Here is a 25,051-nt window from a genome sequence, read left to right as displayed (position 1 = left end):
AACCTGCTGAAGCATGCTTTACCTCCCAGCACAGAGCCGGTCGTGGCAAATGTCCCACACCCACTTGAAGTGCACATGTATCGTGCTACTGTTAAACGTGAAGCTACAACTATGTCTGATTACATTTTGTTAACACATTGCTCAGATCCTGTATACCTTTACCCATATTGTGTCTGCTTGTTCTACCAGCTGTTGAGACAGCCATGTTCAAGTGTTCCACTTTGTGGATCTCCCTGATTCTCCTAGTTATGTCAAGTTTTTACTTCATATTCTTAGAAACTATTTTAGCAGGTGTAGAAAGGCAGGAAATTGTTATCTTTCTGAAGGATTCACTATGTCCTAGGCCATTTGGGCAGCTACAAAAACTACCAACTGAGGGGCTGGTGCCATGGCTCACTTGGTTAATCCTCTGCCTGCAGCACCGGCATCCTATATGGGTACCAGGTTCTAGTCCTGGTTGCTCCTCTTCTAGTCCAGCTCTGTGCTGTGGCCCGGAAAGCCAGTGAAGGATGGCCCAAGTGCTTGGGCCCCTGCACCCGCATCTGAGACCAGGAAGAAGCACCTGGCTCCTGGCTTTGGATTGGCACAGTGCGCCGGCTGTGGAAGCCATTTGGGGGGTGAACCTACGGAAGGAAGACCTTTCTCTCTCCCTCTCTCTCTCTCTCTCTCTCTAACTCTGCTTGTCAAATTAAAAAAAAAAAAAAACCTACCAACTGAGTGGCTTAAACCACAGACACTTATGGCTCACAGTTCTGGAGGACAGCAGGTATCTAGGGGAGGGCCTTCTTCCTAATTTGCACAGTCCTTCTCTTGTTGTATCCTTACATGACACAGATAGAGATGCTCTCTTGTGTCTCTTCTTATAAGGGCACTAATCCTATCCTAAGAGCCCCATCCTCATAACCCAATGACCTTCCAAAGGCCTCACCTCCATATACCATCACATTGAGGATTAGGATTTCAATATATTAATTTGGGGGTAACAGGACACAGTGAACCCATAGTTTTCAAGATTACTAAATGTTTCTCTTCACTTCTAGTGATGTTTCTTGCCTTAAAATGTCCTTTTCTGTATTGACATAGCTGCATCAGTTATCTTTGGAATAGTATTTGCATGGTATAGTTTTTAAACCTTTTATATAGCCAGGGTTCTATAGAAACAGAATCAATAGGATATGCTTATAGATACATTCAAGGGGAATTTTTAAGAGAATTGGCTCATACAGTTATGCAAACTAAGTCCAATGACAGGTTGTCTACAGATGCTGGAATGCCAGTAGCATGGTTCAGTCCAAGTCAAAGGGTCTCTGGACCAGGGAAGCTGATGCTGTAACTCTTATTTTGAGGCTGAAAGGCTAAATATCTGCAAGGGGGTCAATGGGGTTAAGGCCAGCAAGCCAGGAGTTCTGATGTCTAAGGCAGGAAATAAGCCGTATCTCAGAGCAGGAGAGCAATTCACCTTCTGTGTTTATTTGCTCTCTGGGCTCACAATCTACTGATGGTTCCTGCTCACAATGAGAGGTCTTCCTTACCACATCTACTCAGACCTACATGCTAATCTCTTCTGGAAATATCCTCACAAACATACCCAAAATAATGTTTTCCCAAGTCTCTGGGTATTCCTTAATCCAGTTGAACTGACATTAAAAATTTGCCATCACACAGGTGGATGCTGTGGTACAACAGGTTAAGTTTGCTGCTTGGGATACTCAGAGCCCATATTGAGTACCTAGGATCAAGTCCCACCCCTGCTTCCCATCCAGCTCACTGCTAACATACCTGAGAAGGTGGCAGATGATGACCCAAGTATTTGGACCCCGAGACACAGTTCCTCACTTCTGACTTCAGTTTGGCTCAGATCTGGCTGCTGCAGCCATCTGGGGAGTGAACTCGCAGGTGGATGATTTCTTTTTCTTTCTCTCTTGGTTTCTTCCTCTGTCTCTGTCATTCTGCCTTTCAAACAAATAAATAAGTAAATCCTTTGAAAAAGGAAAAGAAAGTGGAAGATTTTTTCCTACCAGATATAAAAAACAATAAAGTAATATTAAGATAGCATGGTGGCCGGCGCCACGGCTCAATAGGTTAATCCTCTGCCTGTGGCATCGGCACTCCGGGTTCTAGTCCCGGTCGGGGCCCCAGATTCTGTCCCGGTTGCCCCTCTTCCTGTCCAGCTCTCTGCTGTGGCCCAGGAGTGCAGTGGAGGATGGCCCAAGTCCTTGGGCCCTGCACCCGCATGGGAGACCAGGAGAAGCACCTGGCTCCTGGCTTCGGATCAGCGCGGTATGCCGGCCGCAGCGCGCTGCCCACAGCGGCCATTGGAGGGTGAACCAACGGTAAAGGAAGACCTTTCTAAACTCTGTCTCTCTCTCTCTCTCACTGTCCACTCTGTCAAAAAAAATTAAAATTAAAATTAAAAAAAAAAGATAGCATGGTATTAGAGGAAGAATATTTTAAATCAGTTAAATGAAAGAGTCCACTAAGGAACTTATGAATTTATTCAAGCTTGATGTGGCACTGTAGTTGTCTTCTAAAAGAAGCAGCCACTTAATAAATAGTACTAGAACAATGGGTTATCTCTATGGATAAAACATAAAGAAAAGCAACTGAATCCCTAAGTACACTATACCATGAAATCAAGTCCAGAGGATTAAAAACAAATGTAGGGGCCAGTGCTGTGGCGTAGTAGGTTAAGATGCAGACTAACACAACATCATCCCCTATGGGCAACAGTTCAAATCCTGGCAGCTCCACTTCTGATCCAGCTTGCTATTAATGTGCCTGGGAAAGCAGCAGAAGATGGCCTGAGTGCTTGAGCCCCTGCCACCCACATGGGAGACCTGGAAGAAGCTCCCGGCTCCTGGCTTCCCTGTAATAGCCATTTGGGGAGTTAAGATATTTCTCTTCTCTCTCTCTGTATCTCTCACTTTCTATAACTCTACCTTTCAAATAAGTAAATAAATCTTTAAAACAAAAACTGAAATGTAAAAGACAAAAATTTAAACTTTTAGAAGAAAATAAAGAAAACATTTTTACAATGTCAGGGTAAAGGAGAATTCAGAAATGAACTCACACAGAAACATACACTCTAGATAAAAATATTTATAAATTCAACTGTATTAAAATTGAGATATATTTTCATTGTGATAAACCACAAACTGGGAGATGATTGTTTTTTTGACAGGCAGAGTTAGACAGTGAGAGAGAGAGACTAAAGGTCTTCCTTCTGTTGGTTCACCCCTCAAATGGCCACCACGGCCGGTGCACTGCACCGATCCGAAGCCAGGAGCCAGGTGCTTCCTCCTGGTCTCCCATGCGGGTGCAGGGGGAGATGATATTTTCAACAAATCATTAACAAAGGATTAGTATACAGATATTGAGGAGTGCCCACACATCAATGACAAAGGTAAATGGCACAACAGAAAAATGAGCAAAAGACAGGTACACATTTTTCTGAAGAGGAAATACAAATAGACCATATACACATTTATGAAAAGATTGTGGTATGATTTAAATGACTGTGCTCTTTCCAAAATTCCTGCTGAAACTTAATCCCTCATGCAGCAGTATGAAGAGATGTGGCCCTTGGAAAGTGATTAAGTCCTGAGGGCTCTGTCTTTAAAAGCACGTGTGATGGAAGGGGATGTTCTGCCCTTCAGTCCCTTCCATCATGAGTCTACTGTCCTCCTGGAAGAATCAACAAGGCACCAAATTTGCCAGCACTCTGATCTTAGACTCCAGAATGATGGGGAATAAATTTCTACTGTTTATAGATTACCAAGTCTCAGGTATTTTGTTATAGAAACACAAATGGAGGCCAGCATTGTGGTGTAGCAAGTAAAGCCACCACCTGCAATGCTGGCATCCCATTTGGGTGCCAGTTCAAGTCCCAGCTACTACACTTCTGATCCAGCTCTCTGCTAACAGCCTGGGAAAAGCAGCAGCAGCAGATAGCCCAAGTGCTTGGGCTTCTGCACCCACTTAGGAGATCAAGAAGCGGCTGGCTCTTAGCTTCAGTCTGCCCCAGCTCTAGCTGCTATGGCTTTCTGGGAAGTGAACCAGCAGATAGAAAATCTCTCTGCCTCTCTCTCTCTTTCTCTGTAACTTTGCCTTTCAAATAAACAAAATAAATGTTTTCTTAAAAACACACACACACACACACAAATAGACTAAGACACTCTGCTTTTTTTCTTACCATCGTCATACTTTAAGTTTACAGTTGCGGCCAGCGCCACGGCTCACTAGGCTAATCCTCCGCCTTGCGGCGCCGGCACACCGGGTTCTAGTCCCGGTCGGGGCACCGATCCTGTCCCGGTTGCCCCTCTTCCAGGCCAGCTCTCTGCTGTGGCCAGGGAGTGCAGTGGAGGATGGCCCAAGTGCACCCCATGGGAGACCAGGAGAAGCACCTGGCTCCTGCCATCGGATCAGCGCGGTGCGCCGGCCGCGGCGGCCATTGGAGGGTGAACCAACGGCAAAGGAAGACCTTTCTGTCTCTCTCTCTCTCTCACTGTCCACTCTGCCTGTCAAAAAAAAAAAAAAAAAAAAAGTTTACAGTTGCATTAAGTACTGTTGTATAATAGATCGCCAGAGCTTTTTCATCTTGCCAAACTGAAACTCTGCACCCATTAAACATGGGTACAACTTTGCATTTTCCCCTCCTAAGAATCACTATTCTCCTTTGTGCTTTTATGACTTTGACTAATTTGGACACCTCATGTTATAACTTGAATTGTGTCTCACTCCACCCCCCAAATTCTTATGTTGAAGACCTAACCCCCAGTACCTCAGAATGTGACCGATCATATCTGGAGATAGGGCCTTTAAGAAGACAGTAGGGTTAAAGGAAGTCATAGATGTAGGCCCTTAATCCAAACTATTGTCCTTAAGAGGATCTGGACACATCAAATAGACACCAGGGATGGGCATACACAGACAGAAGGCAGCCCTCTACAATCCAGGGAGAGGCCTCAGGAGAAATCAAATCTGCCAACACCTTGATCTGAGATTTCTAGCACCCATGACTGTGAGAAAACAAATTTCTGTTGTTAAAGTCACCCATGTCACCCATTTTGTGGTATTTTGTGTTTTAAAACTTTTTAACTTGAGAGGCAGACAGTCAGAGCGCCCACCCACTAGGTCACTCCTCAAATCAAATGCCTGCAACAGCCTGGGTGGAGCTAGGCCAAAGTTGAGAGCCTGGAATCCAATTCATATCTCCCACACCAGTGGCATTGACCCAACTACATGAGTCATTATTTTGCACTAACAAGAAGCTGGGATCAAGAGGAGAGCCAGAACCTAAACTCAATTACTCCAATATAGGCTGAGGATATCTTACCTGTTAGGCCAAGTGTCTGCTCTAATTTTGTGGTATTTTATTATGGCACCCTCACAAGTGGAGTCACACAATATCTGCCTGTTCTGTGACTAGCTTATTTCATTGAGCATAACATCCTCAACATTCACCCATGTTGTAGCATGTGACAGGAATCTCCTCATCTTTAAGGCTAAATAATATTCCATTGCTTCTATAGGCCACATTCTGTTTATTCAATTGTCTAGCCATGGACATTTAGGTTGTTTGCACCTCTTGGGTACTGTAAATAATGATACTTTGAAAATGACTATGAAAATAGCTCTTTAAAATCTTGCTTTGCCTGCGAGTGAGATCCCGGTGGAAAGAACGGGGCCATCAAAGAAGGAGGTACCTTTCTCTGAAGGGAGGAGAGAACTTCCACCTTGACTATGACCCTGTCGGAATAAGATCGAAGTTGGCAAACCCTAAAGGCTTCCATAGCCTTGGCAACTCATGACTAGAGCCTAGGGAGATTACTGAAGCCATAAACAAGAGTGTCAAATTGTTAAATCAACAACAGGAGTCACTGTGTACTTATGTCTCATGTGGGATCTGCCCTTAATGTGTTGTCCAATGTGAAGTAATGCTATAACTAGTACTGAAACAGTATTTTTACACTTTGTGTTTCTGTGTGGGTGCAAACTGATGAAATCTTTACTTAGTATATACTGAATTGACCTTCTGTATATAAAGATAATTGAAAATGAAAAAAAAAAAAACTTGGTGTTAAATTGGAAACTGCATAGAAAATTAATCAATTTTTAAAAAAAATATCATGTAGCATCTCTGTCCTTAATGTGCTGTACATTGTGATTTAATGCTATAACTAGTACTCCAACAGTATTTTTCACCTTGTGTTGCTATGTAGGGGCAATGTTGAAATCTTTACTTCATATATATTAAACTGATCTTCTGTATATAAAGAGAATTGAAAATGAATCTTGATGTGAATGGAAGGGAAGAGGGAGCAGGAAAGGGGAGGGTTGCGGGTGGGAGGGAAGTTATGGGGGGGGGAAGCCATTGTAATCCATAAGCTGTACTTTGGAAATTTATATTAATTAAATAAAAGTTTAAAAAAAAATCTTGCTTTGCAATAGAGGGTGGGTGCCATTTTGGGCATACATAATAGCTGCACCAGTTCAGGGCACCTGGCTATTTAAAAGACATGTTAAGGGATCTAAAGGGGAGACATACGCTCCAATACGATGATAATGGGGGATTTCAATGCCACACTTTCAGCAATGGACAAATCAACCAAACAGAAAATCAGCAAGGAAACAAGAGTTAATCAACACTATAACCAAATGGACCTAACAGATATCCACAGAATTTTTCATCCTAGAGTTCCTAGAGTTGCAGAATACACATTCTTCCAACAACACATTAGAAAGACCATTCACTCAGACCAAGTGAGATTTATTCCTGGTATGTAGTGATGGTTCAACATTCACAAATCAATCAATGTGATACAGCATAAAAAACTGGAGAACAAAAACCATATGATTATCTCAATAGATGCAGATAAATGCAGCTGATAAAATACAACACACTTTCATGATGAAAACTCTAAGCAAATTGGGTATAGAAGGAACATTCCTCAACACAATCAAGGCGATCTATGACATACCCACGGCCTGCATCCTATTGAATGGGGAAAAGTTGGAAGCATTCCCACTGAGATCCAGAAGCAGACAAGGATGCCCACTCTCACCACTGCTATTCAATATAGCCCTGGAAGTTTTAGCCAGAGCCATCAAGCAAGGAAAAGAAATCAAACAGATACAAATTGGGAAGGAGGAAGTCAAACTATCCCTATTTGCAGATGATATGATTCTATAAATAGGGGATCCAGAAGACTAAAAGACGATTGGAACTCAAAGAAGAGTGTGGTAAAGTAGCAGATTATGAAATCAATACACAAAAATCAAAAGCCTTTGTATACACAGACAATGCCATGGCTGAGAAAGAACTTCTAAGATCAATCTCATTCACAATAGCTATTTTAAAAAATCAAACACCTTGGAATAAATTTAACCAAGAATATCAAAGATCTCTACAATGAGAATTACAAAACAATAAAGAAATAGAAGAAGATATTAAAAAATGGAAAAATCTTCCACATTCATAGATTGCAAGAATCAATATCATCAAAATTGCCATATTTCCAAAAGCAATTTACAGATTCAATGTGATATCAATCAAAATACCAAGAACATTCTTCTCAGATACAGAAAAAATGATGCTGAAATTAATATGGAAACACGAGAAACCCCAAATAGCTAAAGCAATCTTATACAACAAAAACAAAGCTTGGGGCATCACAACACCAAAAAGACATACTACAGGGCTGTTGTAATCAAAACAGCCTGGTACTGGTACAAAAACAGATAGACAGACCAACAGAACAGAATAGAATTGCCAGAATCCAAGTCTCTACAATCAACTTATCTTTGACAAAATAACTAAAATCAATCCCTGGAGCAATGATGGTCTCTCCAACAAATGGTGCTGGGAAAACTGAATAGCCACATGTAGAAGTATGAAGCAAGACCCCTACCTTACACTTTATACAAAAATCCACTCAAATTGGACTAAAGACCAAAATCTATAACCAGATACCATCAAATTATTAGAGAAAATTGGGGAAGCCCTGAAATACATTGGCGTAGGTAATGATTTCTTGAAAAAGACGACAGAGGCACAGGCAATCAAAGCCAAAATTGACAAATGGGATTATGTCCAATTTAGAAACTTCTGTACTGTCAATGAAACACTTAGCAAAGTGAAGAGGCAACTGACAGAATGGGAAAAATTATTTGCAAACTATACAACTGATAAAGAATTAATAACCATAATATATAAAGAGGTCAAGAAACTCAACAACAATAAAATAAATAATAACACTTTGAAAATGACTATGAAGAAGAAATGGGCAAAGGACTTAAAGAGACATTTTTCAAAAGAGGAAATGCAAATGGCCAACAGAAACATGAAAAAATGCTAGGATCTCTAGCCATCAGAGAAATGCAAATCAAAATCACAACGAGCTTTATGTCATCTAAGTTAGAATGGCTTTCATACAGAAATCAACAACAACAAATGCTGCTAAAGATGTGGGAGAAAAAGGTCCTCTAATCCACTGTTGATGGGAATGTAAACTGGTAAAGCCACTATGGAAGACAGTATGGAGATACCTAGAAATCTGAATATAGACCTGCCATATGACCCAGCCATCCCATTCCTGGGAACTTACCCAAGGGAGATTAAATTAGCACACGAAAGAGTAACCACACTGGGGGGCTTAAGTTGCCATGGCTTCTCATGGTGTTGTTGGCATTTTTATCCTTTCTGCTCTTCCCCTTTTGTTTCTAAGAGCCCCGACCTAGGAATTAGAGATCTCTTTTTGTTGTGTGGCTGAATTTTCTCAGTGTTTGCTCTTCTTACTTAATTATTTCTGTGATTACCTCATGGCTTACCTCATTTACATCTTCCTAAGTTTATCTGAAAGGTCTTAGAAGAAGAAGAGAATGAGAAAAGACAAAGACTTATGAGGAAAAAAACAAGAGGCCCAGGGTGAGAAGGCTAGCAGATTCATGGAGAGTGTTTTAAAGCCTCGCCAAGAAATGAAGCTGAAAAAACAAGAAGAATGTTTTTATCAAATAACAGGGAAAACCTCGAAGTTAAGCAGTAGACATAAACTTGGGGGTAATGAAGATTTGGTGCTTGAAGATGCAAATCAGACATCTTTGGAAACCTCAAGCAGAGACACAGCAAGGAGACACAAGCCTCTAAGGGAACCTTTGCAACCCGCAGTCCAGCCCGTGCCTAAGCAGGTTGTTGATCTACCTGAAGAACCTTCTTCAACAGCTAAAGAAGTGGTCACTGTCACACTCCAATGTCCAACTGGGAGTGTCCTGAGGAGATTTTTAAAGTCTTGCAGGGCACAGGTCTTACTTGACTGAATAATGAAAATCGGCTACCACACGCCTCTCTACAGCCTTTCTCAGAAAACCTGTTAGCGGCAGGAGGCTGGTCCCAGGAGGACGCGGGGATAACCGTGGATACTGTGCTCAGTGTGAAGAGAAAAAGCAGAGCAACTAGGAGTAGAAGGAGAACTCCCTGCTCTCCATAAACCCAGCACGCCACGCCTTCCAGGACAATCAAGGGATCGCATTAAAATCCGGCTATACCTTGACTGAACTCAAGGCAGTAGCCACTTTACTGATGCCACCTGTGGGAAACACTCAAAATAAGTGATTAGAAACGGACCACTCTTTGCCTTCGGTTGTTTGTGGGTTGTACCACCCTGCAGTGTAAGTAGCCAGGCCCTTATTCACTGACATTTTCCCAGCTGACATTTCTCAGGATGTAAACTCAAAGTCCTAGGACCATGTTCAGCATCTTAGTCCAGTTCAGCACACAGGAACTATTTGCCAATTCAGTGGAACCTTCAGCCTCTTGAATAAGAAAGTCTATTCCTGCTGCTTTCCTAGACATCAAAACCCCAAAGGAAAAAAAAAAGAGAGAGAGAGATTTGTACCTACATGTTTATTGAAGCTCAATTCACAATAGCTAAGACATGGAATCAACCCAAATGTCCATCAACTGAAAACTGGATAAAGAAATTATAGGATAAGTTCACTATGGAATACTACACAGCAGTTAAAAATGAAATTCAGTCATTTACAACAAAATGGATGAATCTGGAAAACATCATTCTTAATGAAATAAGCCAGTCCCAAAGGGACAAATACCATATGTTCTCCCTGACCTGTGATAACTAATATAGCACCTAAAAGGCAATTTGTAGAAGTGAAATTGACACTTTGAGAAGCAATGACTTGACCAGCCCTTGTCTTGACTGTTGAGGAATGGGTATTCTTTTTTTTTTTTTTAATAATATTTGTTGAACTCTTTACTTAACATAGTTAAACATATGTGTATAAAGTCAATTGAAAATAGATCTCAGCAAAAAATTAGAGTGGGAATAAGAGGGGGAGGAAGAAGGGTTGGGAGTATGGGTGCAATGGTGGGCATGGTGGGAAGACTTACCATGTTCCTAAAGTTGTAATGATGAAGTGTATGAAGTTTGTAACTGTAAAGCTGTATAGTTCTGCATTAAAAAAAAAAAAAAAAAGAAAGATCCCACTTTTAATTTTTTGAACCCAGTGGTGGATCATATGATAGTTCTATCTTAATGTTTTGAGGAATTGCCACACTGTTTTCCATAATGATATCACCATTTTATAATTCCACCAACAGTGAACAAGTGTTCCAGGACCTGTACATTCTTACCAACTTACTTTCTGGTTTTTTGGTAACAGCCGTCCTAACAGGTGTGAAGTGACTTTCATTATGGCTTTGGTTTGTGTGTCTCTAATGATCATTTAGCATTTTTTTAAAATACAGAGTAAGACCTCTCAGAGATACCATTTACACTCAGCATATCGAAAAATGCATCTGATAATACCAAGAATTGGCAAGGGCAGACATCTTTAAAAAGAAAGAAACACTCTTATATACTGCATACAGTATTAACAATCTTTTCTGAAAAACAACTTGACTTTACTTTGTAACATGAACATTTCCATTCCCTGTAACTCAGCATCACAATTAGCATTTTTTAAACACTGGAGAGGTACATGTTGTTTTACTATTTTATGAAACATTTTTTCCATATAGACTGTATTTACTGGGTGAAGACACCAGTTGTGTATTTTACACTGAGGGTAGTGGTCATAAAGACTGAAAACCTGTCTTGCATCCGTGCACCAGGAGAATGCACGGTCATAGCACTATTATTCACAATAACAAAAAACGGGAAACAATCCAAATATCCAGTTGAATTGTAAATTTGTGGCACGTTCACACAAGGCAACTCTTTTATAAAACAATGAAAATGAACTCATGAGTCTCAAAAACACTTCAGTAAAAAAAAGTTTGCAAAGACTGATATTTTTATAAAGCTCAAGAGTATAAAATTGAAGGAGCAAATGCATAGTAAGTCCAATTAGTAAGCAAAGAATCATAAATAAAAAATGGGAATACATTTGGCAAGCAGGTAAGATGAGGAAGAAAATAGACTCAATCGTATGGTAGCACTCCAGTTCTTAGAGGCATTCATGGATGTTCCTTTCATTAATATTCACGATAACCTAAATTTATGCTAAATATATTAAGTACATATAATATGTAATTTACATACTTAGAAACAATGTACATACTTATAAAAAGGTTTAAAGTTGTACATCCTCTTCTAGCATAGTAGTGAGTCAACACTCACAAACAAAAACTGGATTTCCTGAAAAACAGGTTGATACAGGGGAAAATACTTGGAAGCACGCCAAACGTCAACTTGCATAATTTCATGTAGAATCTACACAACCCTTCCTTTCAGTTTCTTGAGGGAAGAAGACAGCTGAATCAGCCCAACAACCACATCACTACCTTAAGCATGAGAGTGCATTGTGTGCTCTTCTCGTGTTTTGTCAGTTAAAAGAAAACAAAAATACAACTCACAAAACAGTCCTGGACGTGTGAAGGCCCAGTGTAGACAACACAGCCGCGGCCACGTAAGGTGCGATGTTGGTTTACACACAGGTCCTCTGGTCACCCCTGAGCTAATAATTACGGGAGGAATAACTGCTCACGGCCTCTCCTCTCAATTATTTACTACATTATAATTGGAATCCTTTTTCTTTGCTTTCCTGATTTCCTTTAAATTATCTTGGGACAGCTCAAAGAAACTTTTCATTAAGTAGGAAGCAGCAGGTCCACTTCTGAGAAGCAGCTTAAAAGGAACAACCAAAAAAAGTACTTACGGGGGAAACGGAAAAGATACAGTAAAGAAAACGGTAAAGAAATCCCCCAGGAAAAAGGGGCAGTGGGAGCTGAAAATATGGAAATTTGCTCCCCAAGACTTCAAAAAGAATATGCAAGACTCGCGCAAAGCTTTCAAGGGCTCTTTTTCTGTATCACAATAGCAAAGTCTCCCTTGAAAAGTCCGTGCCTTTTAAATACACCAGCAGCAGGGGTCGTCCGGCTCCAGCAAATCTCGAGACAAAGATGGCGGTGGGACTAAGCCCCTGCCCCTCCCGCTGCCAAAGGCTCTCGCCTCACATTTCCCACAAGCCCCTCCGCGCAGCCCTGCTCGCCGAAACCTGCCCGGCCGATGACCGAGCAGTGCGCACGCGCGGGGCGACGTCACGTGCGCTCCCAGGACTCGACAGAGCTGGCAGGAGGAGCCTCGCCAGCTTCCGCCGCCGCCGCGTCGCTGCAGGGCTCGGACGGCGGATTTGCTTTGCTTCTGCCGCCGCGAGGCCCCCAGGGGTCGCCGAGCCGGGCCAGGGGCTTGCGGCGGCGCGGCCATGGGACTGCGCCGGCTCCGGTGACAGCAGGGAGGCGAGCGGCCCGGGCCCTGAGCGCGGCGCCTTCGGGGGCCCTCGCCCTCCTGCTCGCGGGGCCCGGGCTCCTGCTGCCGTTGCTGGCGCTGCTGCTGGCGGCGGCGGCGGCCAGGATCATGTCGGGCCGTCGCTGCGCCGGCGGGGGCGCGGCCTGCGCGAGCTCGGCGGCCGAGGTCGTGGAGCCGGCCGCCCGCGAGCTGTTCGAGGCGTGCCGCAACGGGGACGTGGAGCGAGTCAAGAGGCTGGTGACGCCCGAGAAAGTGAACAGCCGCGACACGGCGGGCAGGAAATCCACCCCGCTCCACTTCGCCGCAGGTAACCGGAGCCTGCGCCGTCTCGCCGCGCTCCGCACCCCACCTGCGCGGCCGGGCTCGCAGGCCCGGAACCAGGCAGTGTTCCCGACCTTTCCCCCCCGGGGCTCTGATCCTGGCCACCTCGCTCTCTCGAAGTAAGGATTGAGGACTCTAAGGGCGGGGTGAGCGTGCGGCACCCACTGGAAGGGGTTTTTTTTTGTTTGTTTTCTGATAGGGGAGTGTCGGGCTTTGTTTTGTTTCTCCGTATCAACAATACCTGCACCAACTTCCGGTCTTGCTGCCCTAAAAGGCCCCCTACACACAAGAAAGAATAGGACACGTAGTATACACCGAGTTTGTGATTAGAAAGACCAGTTATCTCAAGAATCTGTTGTTCTTACAAGTTGCACTGGACTCTTATCAATGCTTTGGGTTAAGGTCTTAAAGGCCTTTGTAAAATGCTAGGTTGTAATTTAGGAAGAGTAGTAATTGGCCGTTGACACATGAGCAGTAATTGGTTTATCAGAGTAGCCAACCATTAGCAAGTTTTTGGAGAGGCTGCAACTGAAAATAAGCAAGTTTGGGAGAAGTGAGTTCTGATTTAGACTCCGAGGTGGGTAACCAACCCCTTCCATTACCCCCACTCCTCCTCTTCCCCACCCCCCAAAATTGAGGTGGGAGTAGACAAGAGAAAAAAGAAGGTGTGGGTACCTAATTGCCTCATTCTGAGAATTACTTCTACTATTTACTAAATTCAGTGTATGATATAAGCGTGTTAATTCTGGTTGAAGAATGTAAAAGAACCAGAGACAGAACACACCTCTTATTTTCATAAAGCATATATGTTTTTCATTTTGAAGAAAGTAAATGACTATCTCTAAACTCAAATAAGCCATGAGTAATTGAAAATGGAATAGGTCTTCATACCTCAAATAATGCTAGTTTTTGTGTGTGTGCTTTTTGTTTGGATTTGGAAAAGCAGAGGGATATGTTTTAAAACTACTCTTGTTCTAGGGCAGGAGTGATGAGCAGAGAAGGGGCATGAGAAAGATTTGCTCCTTCCTGGACATTGCTTTCATAGTCTATACCAGTTGGAGATTTCTTTGCTCTAGCTGCTTCCCTTTGAAAATGCAAATACCACAAGGAGGTGTGCTGTCTTGACCAGTGGCACCTTTGTTAGGTTCCCATTGGGTAAACTTTAAGAAGAGAAAGTCTGGAAGATTGTAGGGGAGAGAACTAGAGACAGCTGTGTGCCATGAAGGGCGAACACCAAAGTCAGATCTCACCCAGAGTTAGCCATTTTGTCTGACAATTTGGTCATCATTGCCACCTTTCTTCTACTTACTTGGATTGTCCTGTTTGACCATAGTCAACATTTAACCAGCTGATTTGGCAAACTGTCAGAACCAACTGATACATAATCCAAAGGGTAGTGTTACTTAGATTATGTTCTCTTGATCTGTGGGATAAAAATAACCAAGGAAAATCTTAGTTGCTACCTTTAAAGAATTTGGTGTATTAATGAGTTCATATCTGGATATAGTAGTATTTAGAGGTGTAAGGTTAAAGTGTTAGCTTCTCTCTGACCTTGTTCTCTTCCATCATGCCATCTTAGCTTCTGTCCCAACATTTCAAAACACTTTTTACACAGATTTCATATTATTTGTTCAGAATGAAATAGGAAACTTAGTGTTTTAGGAACCAACCTTAGTTTATCAAGATTATCATGTGTAGGTTATCAGAGTAAGAACCAATGAGAGTTTAAAACATCCTGTAAACGCACATGTGGGAAACTTTATAAAAATTGACTTTGCAAATTTGAATTGTTAGATTAATGAGGAAACTTGTTTTTTGAAGTTTTAAATAGCTGTACCCAGCTTCATTTTTCTGTTATTGTGTGGAGAATACATTATTACGATAGGTGGTGGTACTGTGTAACTGCTTGACCAAGGAATTCTTGTATTAAAGAGTAACCCTTATCTAGCTTTCTGGAGGTTTTCAGGAAGGCAAGTTTTTGTCTTCCCAAGGAACATTAGGAATGAGAAATATGTGCATAGTAGAAAAGGTGAAGAACAAGTTATGAAGACAATTGGCTTTTCATCTAAAAAAATGAAAAATAAGTTGGTAGGCAGTCCCACGGGAGTTAGGTTCTGTTATTGACATAAACAGGAACTTTTCTTCTGTTAGGTGTTTTTAATTATTAAATTACATGCTTCTAGGTGAGTGACTTAGAAAAATTACTATGACAATTGTTTCCTTTTCATTCCACCCACTGTTTACCCCTCACTGTACAGAGACAGAGAGGATATGAATGATAATTTTTTTTTCCCCGATACATCACATACTTGTAAAGGCAAGTTGCTGGTAGGGTGTGTACAGCTCTAATTTTACTAAAAGCAAGAGTATCTGAAATTTCTGACATTGTAATCCCTTAAAAAACACCAGATTTCAGTAAAGAAGACACTGCCTTTCTGAATTTATTTCTGAAAAAGGAAGATGACAACTTTGGGAGAAAGTCATCTTCGAACCCATCATAGTCAAAGAAATATAGAGTATTCCTTAGAATATTAGTAATGCGGAGGGGAACTCGTATCTTATGAACTCTGTGGCTTGAGAATCTTTATTGGAGTGTCCAGAGAAGTATCATTAAGTAGAGAAAAACGTAAAATCGCTTAATTAGGTTCAAGAAATTTAGGCATACAGATGGTGGAGAGTTGATATATATCCTGTGAAGATGACAAATTGAAGCATAGATGGCAGAGTCCTAGCTGGAAAAGAGTCACATTTGTTCTGTATTTGTAGAATATGTTGTTATTTATTTGTACTATGGTACTCAACTATGTACTTTGGACCAGTTAGATTGAACTTGGATTATTATATATATTCAATTGTGTGAATTGTGTTTAAGAAGGATTTTTTTTATTCACAGGAAGAAAGTCGAATTAGATAGAGCATCTGTAATTTGTCATACAAGCAAAAGAGTGACAACTGGAGTTACGTATTCTAGAGATGAAAGACTGTTACTGTCTTCAAGTCATGTAGAAGAGTGAGTGGATAATGATTTATGTGACTTTGGCAGTGAAAACTAAGGCCAGTAGGTGAAAGGTTACAAGAAGTCAGACAGCTTTTAACGGTTTATTCTACAGTGGAACTGGCTGGAAGTGTCTAGGCAGTGGCTGGATTGGTGTATTTAAGAAATGTTATAGTGAGGATTGCTGTATAGTGGGCTCCTGACCAACAGGTCATAATTCGACTGGTACAGGAAAGTAAGATGATTCCACTAGTTGAAGGTCTTGACAAATGAGCTACCTAGGACATAATAGCTTTTGTGATTGCCATTCATACCTATTCCCAAAATGATGCTATTGAAGACTTCCAGTAATTTTTTTTTCAGATTCTTAATTATTTAAAAAGCAGTGTCAGAGAAAGGGAGAGAAAGAGATCTTCCATCCACTGGGTTACTAATCAAACAGTTGCAACTGCTAGGGCTGAGCCAGGCCAAAATCAGGAGCCTGAATACTCTCACTTGGGTAGCAGAGGCCCAAGCATTTGGACCATAATCCACAGCCCTCCAGGCACATCAGCGGGGAGCTGGACCAGAAGTGAGGCAGCCAATGCTTGAACCAGCACTCTGTCATGGGGTACCGGTGTTGAAGGCAGTAGCTACCCACTATCGCACAACACCAGCCCTTTTTAATAACCTTTCAAAAGTGTTTCCCTCTTTGACGATGGGCCAGCATATTTATGGGAGATGTATAGGTTATTGTTTTCAAGCTTTATTTTTTGCAGTGGGAAATAATTAAATCCTATGTCAGCAGAAAACCCCAGTATCAAAGGTCAGTCTGTTCAGAAATTTAAAGGTTTTCTTTACTGATCAAATCTCTTATTAGATCAAAATCTTGAGCTGCACCTTTTCCCTTAGCTCTTGTGGAACTAGAGATAGATGACTTCAGTAACAACCCTCCCAGTGTTCCCCCATTCGTACTGTCAGAATTTCATAACTCCAGAGGCCATGGCATCCTTGTCCAAGTTTCTGCTAGTCTGGCCAGAAAGATAGTGCATCTGTCCCAAGTTGAGATGGGCAGTGCCCCTTCTCTTACATTCCTCATTCTGAAGAAATATGTGTGGAAATAACTTTTATGGATCTCAGTAAACTGAAGTTAATAGTAAAGGAGGAGCTTAAAATGACATTACTCTGAGAAAGCTGTCAACAGTGAGTACTGGCTGGATAAGTTAGAGCTTGCAGACTGCTTGGTTATACCTACCCATCTCCCCAGAGCTTGAGAGCTTTTTCTGTTTTGTGGCGTTTGTGGATGTGTTTTTTTGTTTGTTTATTTAGAGATTTATTTGACAGGCAGAGTTAGAGAGAGAGGTCTTGCATCTGCTGGTTAACTCCCCAAATGGCCACAATGGCCAGAACTGAGCCAATGCGAAGCCAGGAGCCAGGAGCTTCTTCTAGGTCTCCTGCATGGGTACAAGGAGCCCAAGAACTTGGGCCATCCTCCACTGCTTTCCCAGGCTCATTAACAGGGAGCTAGATTGGAAGTGGGGCAGCTGGGACTCAAACCAGCACCCATATGGGATGCCAACACTGCAAACCTGGGCTTTAAGCTGCTGCACCCCAGCACTGGAACCCCCCCCCTTTTTTTTTTTAATGTGGTTTTTTTGTTTGCTTGTTTTGGTTTGTTATGTTTTAATTTGAAAGGCAGAGTTATAGAGAGGCTGAGGTCTTCCATCCGCTGGTTTACTCCCCAAATGGCCCTAACTGCCAGAGCTGGGCTGATCCAGAGCCAAGAGCTTCTTCCGGGTCTCCGAAGTGTGTGCGGGGCCCAAGGACTTGGGCCATCTTCCACTGCTTTCCCAGGCCACAGCAGAGAGTTGGATTGGAAGAGGACAGCCAGCTCTCAAACCAGCACCCATATGGGATGCTGGCACTGCAGACAATGGCTTTCCCTACGTACTATGCCACAGCACCAGCCCCGGTGTTCTGTTTTTTAACTTTTCCTTCTGACAGAGTCTTATCTTCAGAATGGCTGAACATTGCCTTCTCAATATTGAACCAGTTATGTTATTAAAAGCCCATCCTGCTTTTGGGCTGTGAAAGAGGAGCAGGTTAAACTTCCTAAAAGTTGGTTTCTCTGTGGTGACTTTAATTGCCTTGTAGCTTTTTGGAAGCCAGATGAAGGCATGTTTTAATGTAACAACAATTGTTAACCGAGATCATGGTTGACAAAGGCTTCTTAGAACTGCTGAAACATAACATCTAGATGGTAAAGAAATTTGATGAGAATGATTGAGTAGACTACTTTTCTTAGTGATCGCAAATCTTTGTATTTTCTGTGAGGGACTTATTAAGGATTGATTTGGTTATTTGAAAGGCAGAACAACAGAGAAAAAGGAAGAGAGAGAAAAATCTTCATCTGCTGGTTTGCTACCCAAATGGTCACAACAGCTGGGTTTGGGCTAAGCCAAAGACAGGAACTCTAGCCAGGCCTCCAACGTGGTTGGCAGGAGCCCAGATACTTGGGAGATCTTCTGCCTTCCCAGGTGCATTAGCAGGATGCTTGATCAGAAGCAGAGCAGCTGGGACTCAGAGTGATGCTTTTGACACGTCAGCGTCCCAATCAACGGCTTAACCTGTTGCACCACAGTACCTGCCCCTGTGAGTGACTTTGGCTTGCTATTCCAGCAAAGTATTAGGCAAGCATTAAATGAGTGTTTATAAGGCCCTACTGTGGCCTTATTCCGGAGTAAATAGAAATAGATAAGATAAAGGATCTGCCATTAAGTGACACACAGTTAATTGATCAACAGATACTCTACATACATACTTTACTTCACTGTGTCTTTTGGCAGATTCATACTCAGTGTGTGATTTAATCGGGATTTTCATGCATTGTGTTTGGAGATGAATTATCCGAAATTAGAAAGTAAACTACAATGTGTCTTGGGCATCCGTGACTACTAACTTTAGGATTCTGATTCCATTGTAAAGACATCTTTAGGATATGGAGATTGGCACTGATTTTAAGAATATTCATGTTTGGGGCTGGTGCTGTGGTGCAGTGGATTAAATCCCCAGCCTACGGTGCCGACATCCCACATGGGCACCAATTCGTATCCAGGCTGCTCCTCTTCCAATCCAGCTCTCTGCTATGGCCTGGGAAAGCAGTAGAAGATGGCCCAAGTCCTGGGTCCCTGCACCCGCGTGGGAGACCTAGAGGAAGCTCCTGGCTTCAGATTAGCTCAGCTGTGGTCATTGCAGTCATTTGGGCAGTGAACCAGCAGAACAGAAGAACTCTCTCTCTGGCTCTACCTCCCTGTAACTCTGTCTTTCAAATAAATAAAATAATTCTTTAAAAAAAAAAAGAATATTCATGTTCTGCTTAGCCAGTGAGAATATAATCAGATTATACTCTGCAAAGCTAATTTTTCTTCAAGAAGTAGATACTAATAGAAGTCCTTTGAACTCTTCTTGAGACCATAAGAATGGGGATTTCATCAGGGATTACTTCTCAGAGTTTGGGGAGTATATTAGACCTAAAGATTTCAACAAACTCCTAACAGTGGAAGATTTTCTTATTATTTAAAGTAGGTGCTTACTGACTCCCTTCCAGTAATTTTCTTTGGTGCTAAAATGGCTGCAGAGATGATCAGATTCTGCATTTACTATATCAGCATAGCCTGTTACCTTTGTGCACATGTTGTAGTCCTTACAGAGTGACTCGGAAAACATGCTGATTTCTATCTACTGTGTGGCTCATTAATATGTTGAGGATATATTAATGGCTAGGGAACCGTGTTGCTACCAGGTCATCCATGTAGAAGTTGTCCGTGTCTTAGAACGTTGGTAACTGTGTAGATAATAATCACTAGACTCATCTACCCACATTTCTTCAGCCAAAACTTCACTTCAGCTCTATATCTAACTCTCATTTCAAACAACCCTCTTCTCTTCTAATTGGTATTTTTGCAAAAGGTTACAACTTGGTCTTCAAGTAGACCAACAATCCTTTGGATCAGGTATCTTTGCAAATGACACTTTGTCCTGTAAAACTTAGTTTGTCTATAGCTATTTCTATGCCCAGCAACTCTTTTTTTGGAGGGAGTCACCATGTTGATTACTTCAGATGTGCCTATTGCCAGTGAAGAAATCCTCCTTCTAAAAGTGCTCTGGTATATCAGATAGCTTTACAAATGGAGAGGTAGCTTTAGTAGTTTTTCTTTATTCCTTTTTTATTCTCCAATTTAAGATGCCTTATCAAAGTATTTCCTCAGGCTGGGCATTGTGGCACAGCAGGTTAAGCCACTGCTTGGGATATCTGCATCCAGTATTAGAGTGTGTGAGATCAAGTCAAGTCTCTTCCAATCCAGCTTCCTGTTAATGTGCACCCTGGGAAGAAGTAGCTAGTAATAGCTCAAGTACTTGGCGCTGTCACCCACAGGGGAGTTCTAACCAGAGTTCTCTGCTCTTGGCCCAGCCCTGGCTATTGTGGCCATGTCAGGAGTGAACCAGAAGATTGAATATTCTCTCTCTCTCCCCCTCCCCCTCTCCCTTTCTCCTTTCCTCACTCTCCTTCTCCCTCTCTGTCTTTTGCTCTGCCTTTCATATAAACATACTTCTAAAAATTATTTAAAATTAAAAGCATTTTCTCCAGGTAGGTTCTGAATAATTGGAATAGCAGATCCATTGATTGAAGTAACTGTGAATGGCCTGTTTGGGCCAAACAATGTGATCCACAATAATAATAAGGAAGACTTGAGTCAGTGCTAATGACAGTAACAGATTTGACCTTCCCCTGCTTAAAATTATGCCAAGGGATAATGCTGTGAACAGCAGACAAAAACCCCTGCTTTTATGGAGCTCGCACTTCTAAGGAGGCAGAGGAACAGACCAATTTTTAAAGTATTAAGGTAGGAAGTAATGTGAGTGGACAGATGGACTGCTTTTGAGTTGATGGTCAGGGTTGGCCTTCTTAAGGTGGTGACATTTAAACAGACTAGACAGTAAATAGAAGTGATGAATGGGGCCGGCGCTAAGGAGCAGTGAGGTAAGTCACTGCCTACTGTGCTGGCATCCCATATGAGTGCTGGTTCCAGTCTCAGCTGTTCTACTTCCAGTGTAGCTCCCTGGTAATGCACCTGGGAAAGCAGTGAAAGATGGCTCAAGTCCTTGGGCCTCTGCACCGTGTGGTAAGACTTATGTACTTCTACCCATAACTCCCTACAGTCTAGTTCTAACATAGAAACCAGAGAGTGCTTTTCAGATCCAACATGGGAAGTGGGATACACAGCAGACTCATAGAATGGCAGATGTCCTAAACAACACTCTGGCCTCAGAATCAGCCCTCAAGGCATTCGGATCTGGCGGAAGAGCCCATGAGAGTATAGCAGGCATGGAAAGCCAAGATATCATGGAAAAAAAAAAAAGACCTAAATGAATGATCTCTGTGAGATCCCAGTGGAAAGAATGGGGCCATCAAAGAAGGAGGTACCCTTCTCCGAAGGGAGGAGAGAACTTCCACTTTGACTATGACCCTATCGGAATAAGATCAAAGTCAGCGAACTCTAAAGGCTTCCATAGCCCTGGCAACTCATGACTAGAGCCTAGGGAGATTACTGACGCCATGAACAGGAGTGTCAAATTGTTAAATCAGCAACAGGAGTCACTGTGTACTTACACCCCATGTGGGATCTGTCCCTAATGTGTCGTCTAAAGCGAAGTGATGCTATAACTAGTACTGAAACAGTATTTTTATACTTTGCGTTTCTGTGTGGGCACAAACTGATGAGGTCTTTACTAATTACATACTGAAGTGATCTTCTGTATATAAAGAGAATTGGAAATGAAAAAAAACAACCTGGTGTTAAAATGGAAATGGCATAGAAAATTAATTTGAAAAAAAATTATGTAGGATCTCTGTCTTTAATGTGCTGTACATTGCTATTTAATGCTATAATTAGTAATTCAATGTAGTTTTTTCACTTTATGTTGCTATATGGGCAAAATGTTGAAATCTTTACCTAATATATACTAAACTGATCTTCTGTATACAAAGAGAATTGAAAATGAATCTTTACATGAATGGAAGGGGAAAGGGAGCGGGAGAAAAAAAAAAAGAAAGAAACCAGAGAGTGCTTTTCAGATGCAAGTCATATAATGGAACTTAGCAGCTTAAAACCCTATAGTAACTCCCTCCTTTTTTAGATTAAAAAAAAGTCAAAGTTCTTAGAGTGGTCCTCACACCTCTTGGTCTGGCCCTTCTTAATTCTAACCTCATTTCCTACAGTGCTGCCTCTCAGTGTTCCTTACTGTTAGCAAAGCTGATTCCCTTGTCCCTGTTGTGCATTTAATCAGATGTCACCATCTTGAGGGCAGATCTTTGGCACAGCATTTTATAGACCACTTGAGATGCCCTCATCCTCTACCAGGCTACCTGGGTTTCAGTCCTGTTTCCTTTCCCCATTGCAATTTCCTCACGGTAGAAGGCAGAGATATGGTCTGCTTGTTCATTAGTGTGTTTCAGGCACCAAGAAGGTGTCAAGCACTGAGTTAAATTTCCTGATCCTTTTTTGAATGAATGAATGAATGAGACAGAAAAAACAGGGGAGTGTTGTATCATGGGAACTTCAGAGAAAGTGTTTTCAGGAAGGACAGAGTAGCCAATTGTTGAGTGTTGTGGAGAGGTGTAGTCAAATGAAGACAGACGTGTTTCAGATTTGGCAATGTGGATCGTCTAAGTTGCCTTGTTGAAATCAGTGGTAAGGACCAAGAAGAACCCCAATTGAAGTTGCGAGGCAAGTGAATGGGAGATAACCCTTATAGCTCTGGTTACAAAGGAGAGCAGAGAAACAGGAGTGTAAGTTCAGGGAGAATCATTTTTATAAAATGGAAGATACTAGAATATGTTTGCATATTGTTAGGGATGTTCTAGTCGAAAAGGAGAATAAAGGGAGAGAACAAAAACTCTGAGGTGAGGGAGGACTGATCTTTGATAAGTGTACTTGTTTGAACACATCTGCTAGAAAACCAGTCAGCTTTATTCCTATTCATGCACTGCTTTAAATACCACCTTTCTGGTCATGACTCCAAAATGTGGCTAGCTCTGACCAGTTTCCTGAATTCAATCTTGAAACCTACTGGATACTTAGTCCATAGGCACCGCCAAGCTAACCAGTTCCCAAAACAAATCTTAAAACCTCCTGCTCTTTTCTTTCTTTTTCTTTCCTTTTCTCTTCTCTTCTCTTTACTCTTCTCTTCTCTTTTCTCTTCTCTTCTCTTCTCTTTTCTCCTTTCCTTTCCATTCCTTTCCTTTCCTTTTTCTTCCTTCCTCTCCTTCCTTCCTTCCTTCTTTCCTTAATTTTTAATTTTTATTCATTTGAGAGGCAGAGTTACAGACAGAGGGAGGAAGAGACAGAAAGAAGGGTCCTCCATCTGCAGCTTTACTCCCCAGATGCCGCAGTGGCCAGAGCTAGGCCAATCTGAAGCCAGGAGCTTCTTCCAGATTCCCCCATGTGGGTGCAGGGGCCCAAGCTCTTAGGCCATATTCCACTGCTTTCTCAGCCAGTAGCAAAGAGCTAGATCAGAAGAGGAGGGACATGAACTGGCACCCATATGGGATGCCAGTGCGTCAGCTGAGGCTTAGCCTGCTACACCACAGTGTAGGCCCAAACCTCCTGCTTTATACTATCTCAAAGATCTGCTGGTTGAGTTCAGCCCTTGGCTTCTTTCACCAAATTAGTCTCCCTGGTTCCTGTCAGTTTTCTGTTCTTTTAGTATTCACTGGCAGCATTGTGTGCAGTATTAAAGGATTGCAAACAACCTAACTAACCATGAGAATGAAACTAGCTACATTTTGATACTTCCAGTCAAGATAGCCTACTGGTAGGAGTTGATTTCTGGAGTTTTATTAAATGTTCATTTTATATTTCTCCCCACACCTCTCATTTTTGAGGAAAATGCCAACATATATACCAGACTTTGCTGCTTGAGATGCCTGCATCCCATGTCAGAGTGTCTGGATTTGATTCTGGCTCTGCTTTCAAGTCTAGCTGGGAGACAAGCAGGTGATGGTCCAAGTAGCTAGATCTCTGCCACCCACATGGAGATCCAAATTGAGTGCCCAGCCAAGCTTCAGCTTTTGCAGGCAGTAAGAGAGTGAACTAGTAGACGGGAGCGCAGTTGTGCGCTCTTACTCTCTTGCTCACTGTGTCCCTTCTAAATAAATAAATAAAGTTTTAAATATAATACGAAATGTTTGCTTGTATGTACAACTGTGAAAATAACTTTGGAAGTATTTGAAAGAAAACTGATAAGCAGGAGGGGAGCTGGGAGACAGGGAATAGAGACAGGAAGGAGGCTTCCAGTAAGTATTCCTTTTCTATCAACTTGCGAATGTAACCTGTCCTGACCATCAAATCAGTCTTGATTTTGGTCCTCTTCATCTCTCACATGGACTAGGGTAGCAGCTGTCTAAACTCTTAAGGACCTGTCTATCTCCTGTCTCTCCACATTTGATCCATTTATCTACACAGTCGCCCAAGTGGTCTTTCTAAAGAAGCAGATATGATGGAGTCATTCTCCTAAACAAATCCAGATGACTCAAACATTCAGGGATATTTCCCCTGAGGTCTTTGTGAGAGGAGAAAGGTTTCAACCAGAATAGTTCTTATTTTGTTCAGTTAATTTGCAGCTCTGAGTCCAAACCTGCACCAGGCGTTGAGTATTTAGCAGTAAAAGTTAAATAGATTGGAATCTTAAGTAAAATTACATTGAAATACACTATTTGAAAAGACTTTGAAAAACACTAGCCTATGGTACAAAGTCCAAACACCGTGTTAGTGTGACATGGAAGATTCTTCCTGAACTGGCACTTTGACATTCTATTTCCTGGCTATTAGAAAGGATTTGCTCTTTCATGCCTCAGTGCTCATGCACATTTTGTTTGTTCTGCTTGGACTATAGTGCTCTTCCCTTGCTCAGCACCTTCTCTCATTCTCCT

General features: G+C 42.0%; 1 protein-coding gene, 1 long non-coding RNA gene and 1 pseudogene across 4 annotated transcripts in view; 2 read left to right on the top strand and 1 right to left on the bottom strand.

The window, feature by feature from the left end:
- The window catches only part of LOC133775669 (uncharacterized), an 86,777-nt gene extending 74,340 nt beyond the window's left edge, over window positions 1–12,437 (bottom strand). For both annotated transcript variants that reach the window (XR_009868295.1, XR_009868296.1), the window contains exons 1-3: window positions 11,873–12,437; window positions 10,406–10,466; window positions 1,780–1,953 (exon numbers count right to left, since the gene is read on the bottom strand). This is a non-coding gene — a long non-coding RNA (uncharacterized LOC133775669). The remainder of the gene's footprint in view (window positions 1–1,779; window positions 1,954–10,405; window positions 10,467–11,872) is intronic.
- On the top strand, window positions 8,665–9,372 carry LOC133776290 (UBX domain-containing protein 8-like; annotated as a pseudogene).
- A 420-nt stretch (window positions 12,438–12,857) lies between the features above and the next one.
- Window positions 12,858–25,051, top strand: part of TNKS2 (tankyrase 2) — a 62,061-nt gene continuing 49,867 nt past the window's right edge. For both annotated transcript variants that reach the window (XM_062215366.1, XM_062215365.1), the window contains exon 1: window positions 12,858–13,071. In XM_062215366.1, the coding sequence (XP_062071350.1) occupies window positions 12,873–13,071 (199 nt within the window). In that variant the 5' untranslated portion in view covers window positions 12,858–12,872. The remainder of the gene's footprint in view (window positions 13,072–25,051) is intronic.

The sequence above is a fragment of the Lepus europaeus genome, chromosome 17, assembly GCF_033115175.1.
Source record: "Lepus europaeus isolate LE1 chromosome 17, mLepTim1.pri, whole genome shotgun sequence".
In the NCBI taxonomy this organism is placed as follows: Eukaryota; Metazoa; Chordata; class Mammalia; order Lagomorpha; family Leporidae; genus Lepus; species Lepus europaeus.
Note: the sequence above shows the minus strand (reverse complement) of the source record. Positions and strands in the feature narration are given on the sequence as shown.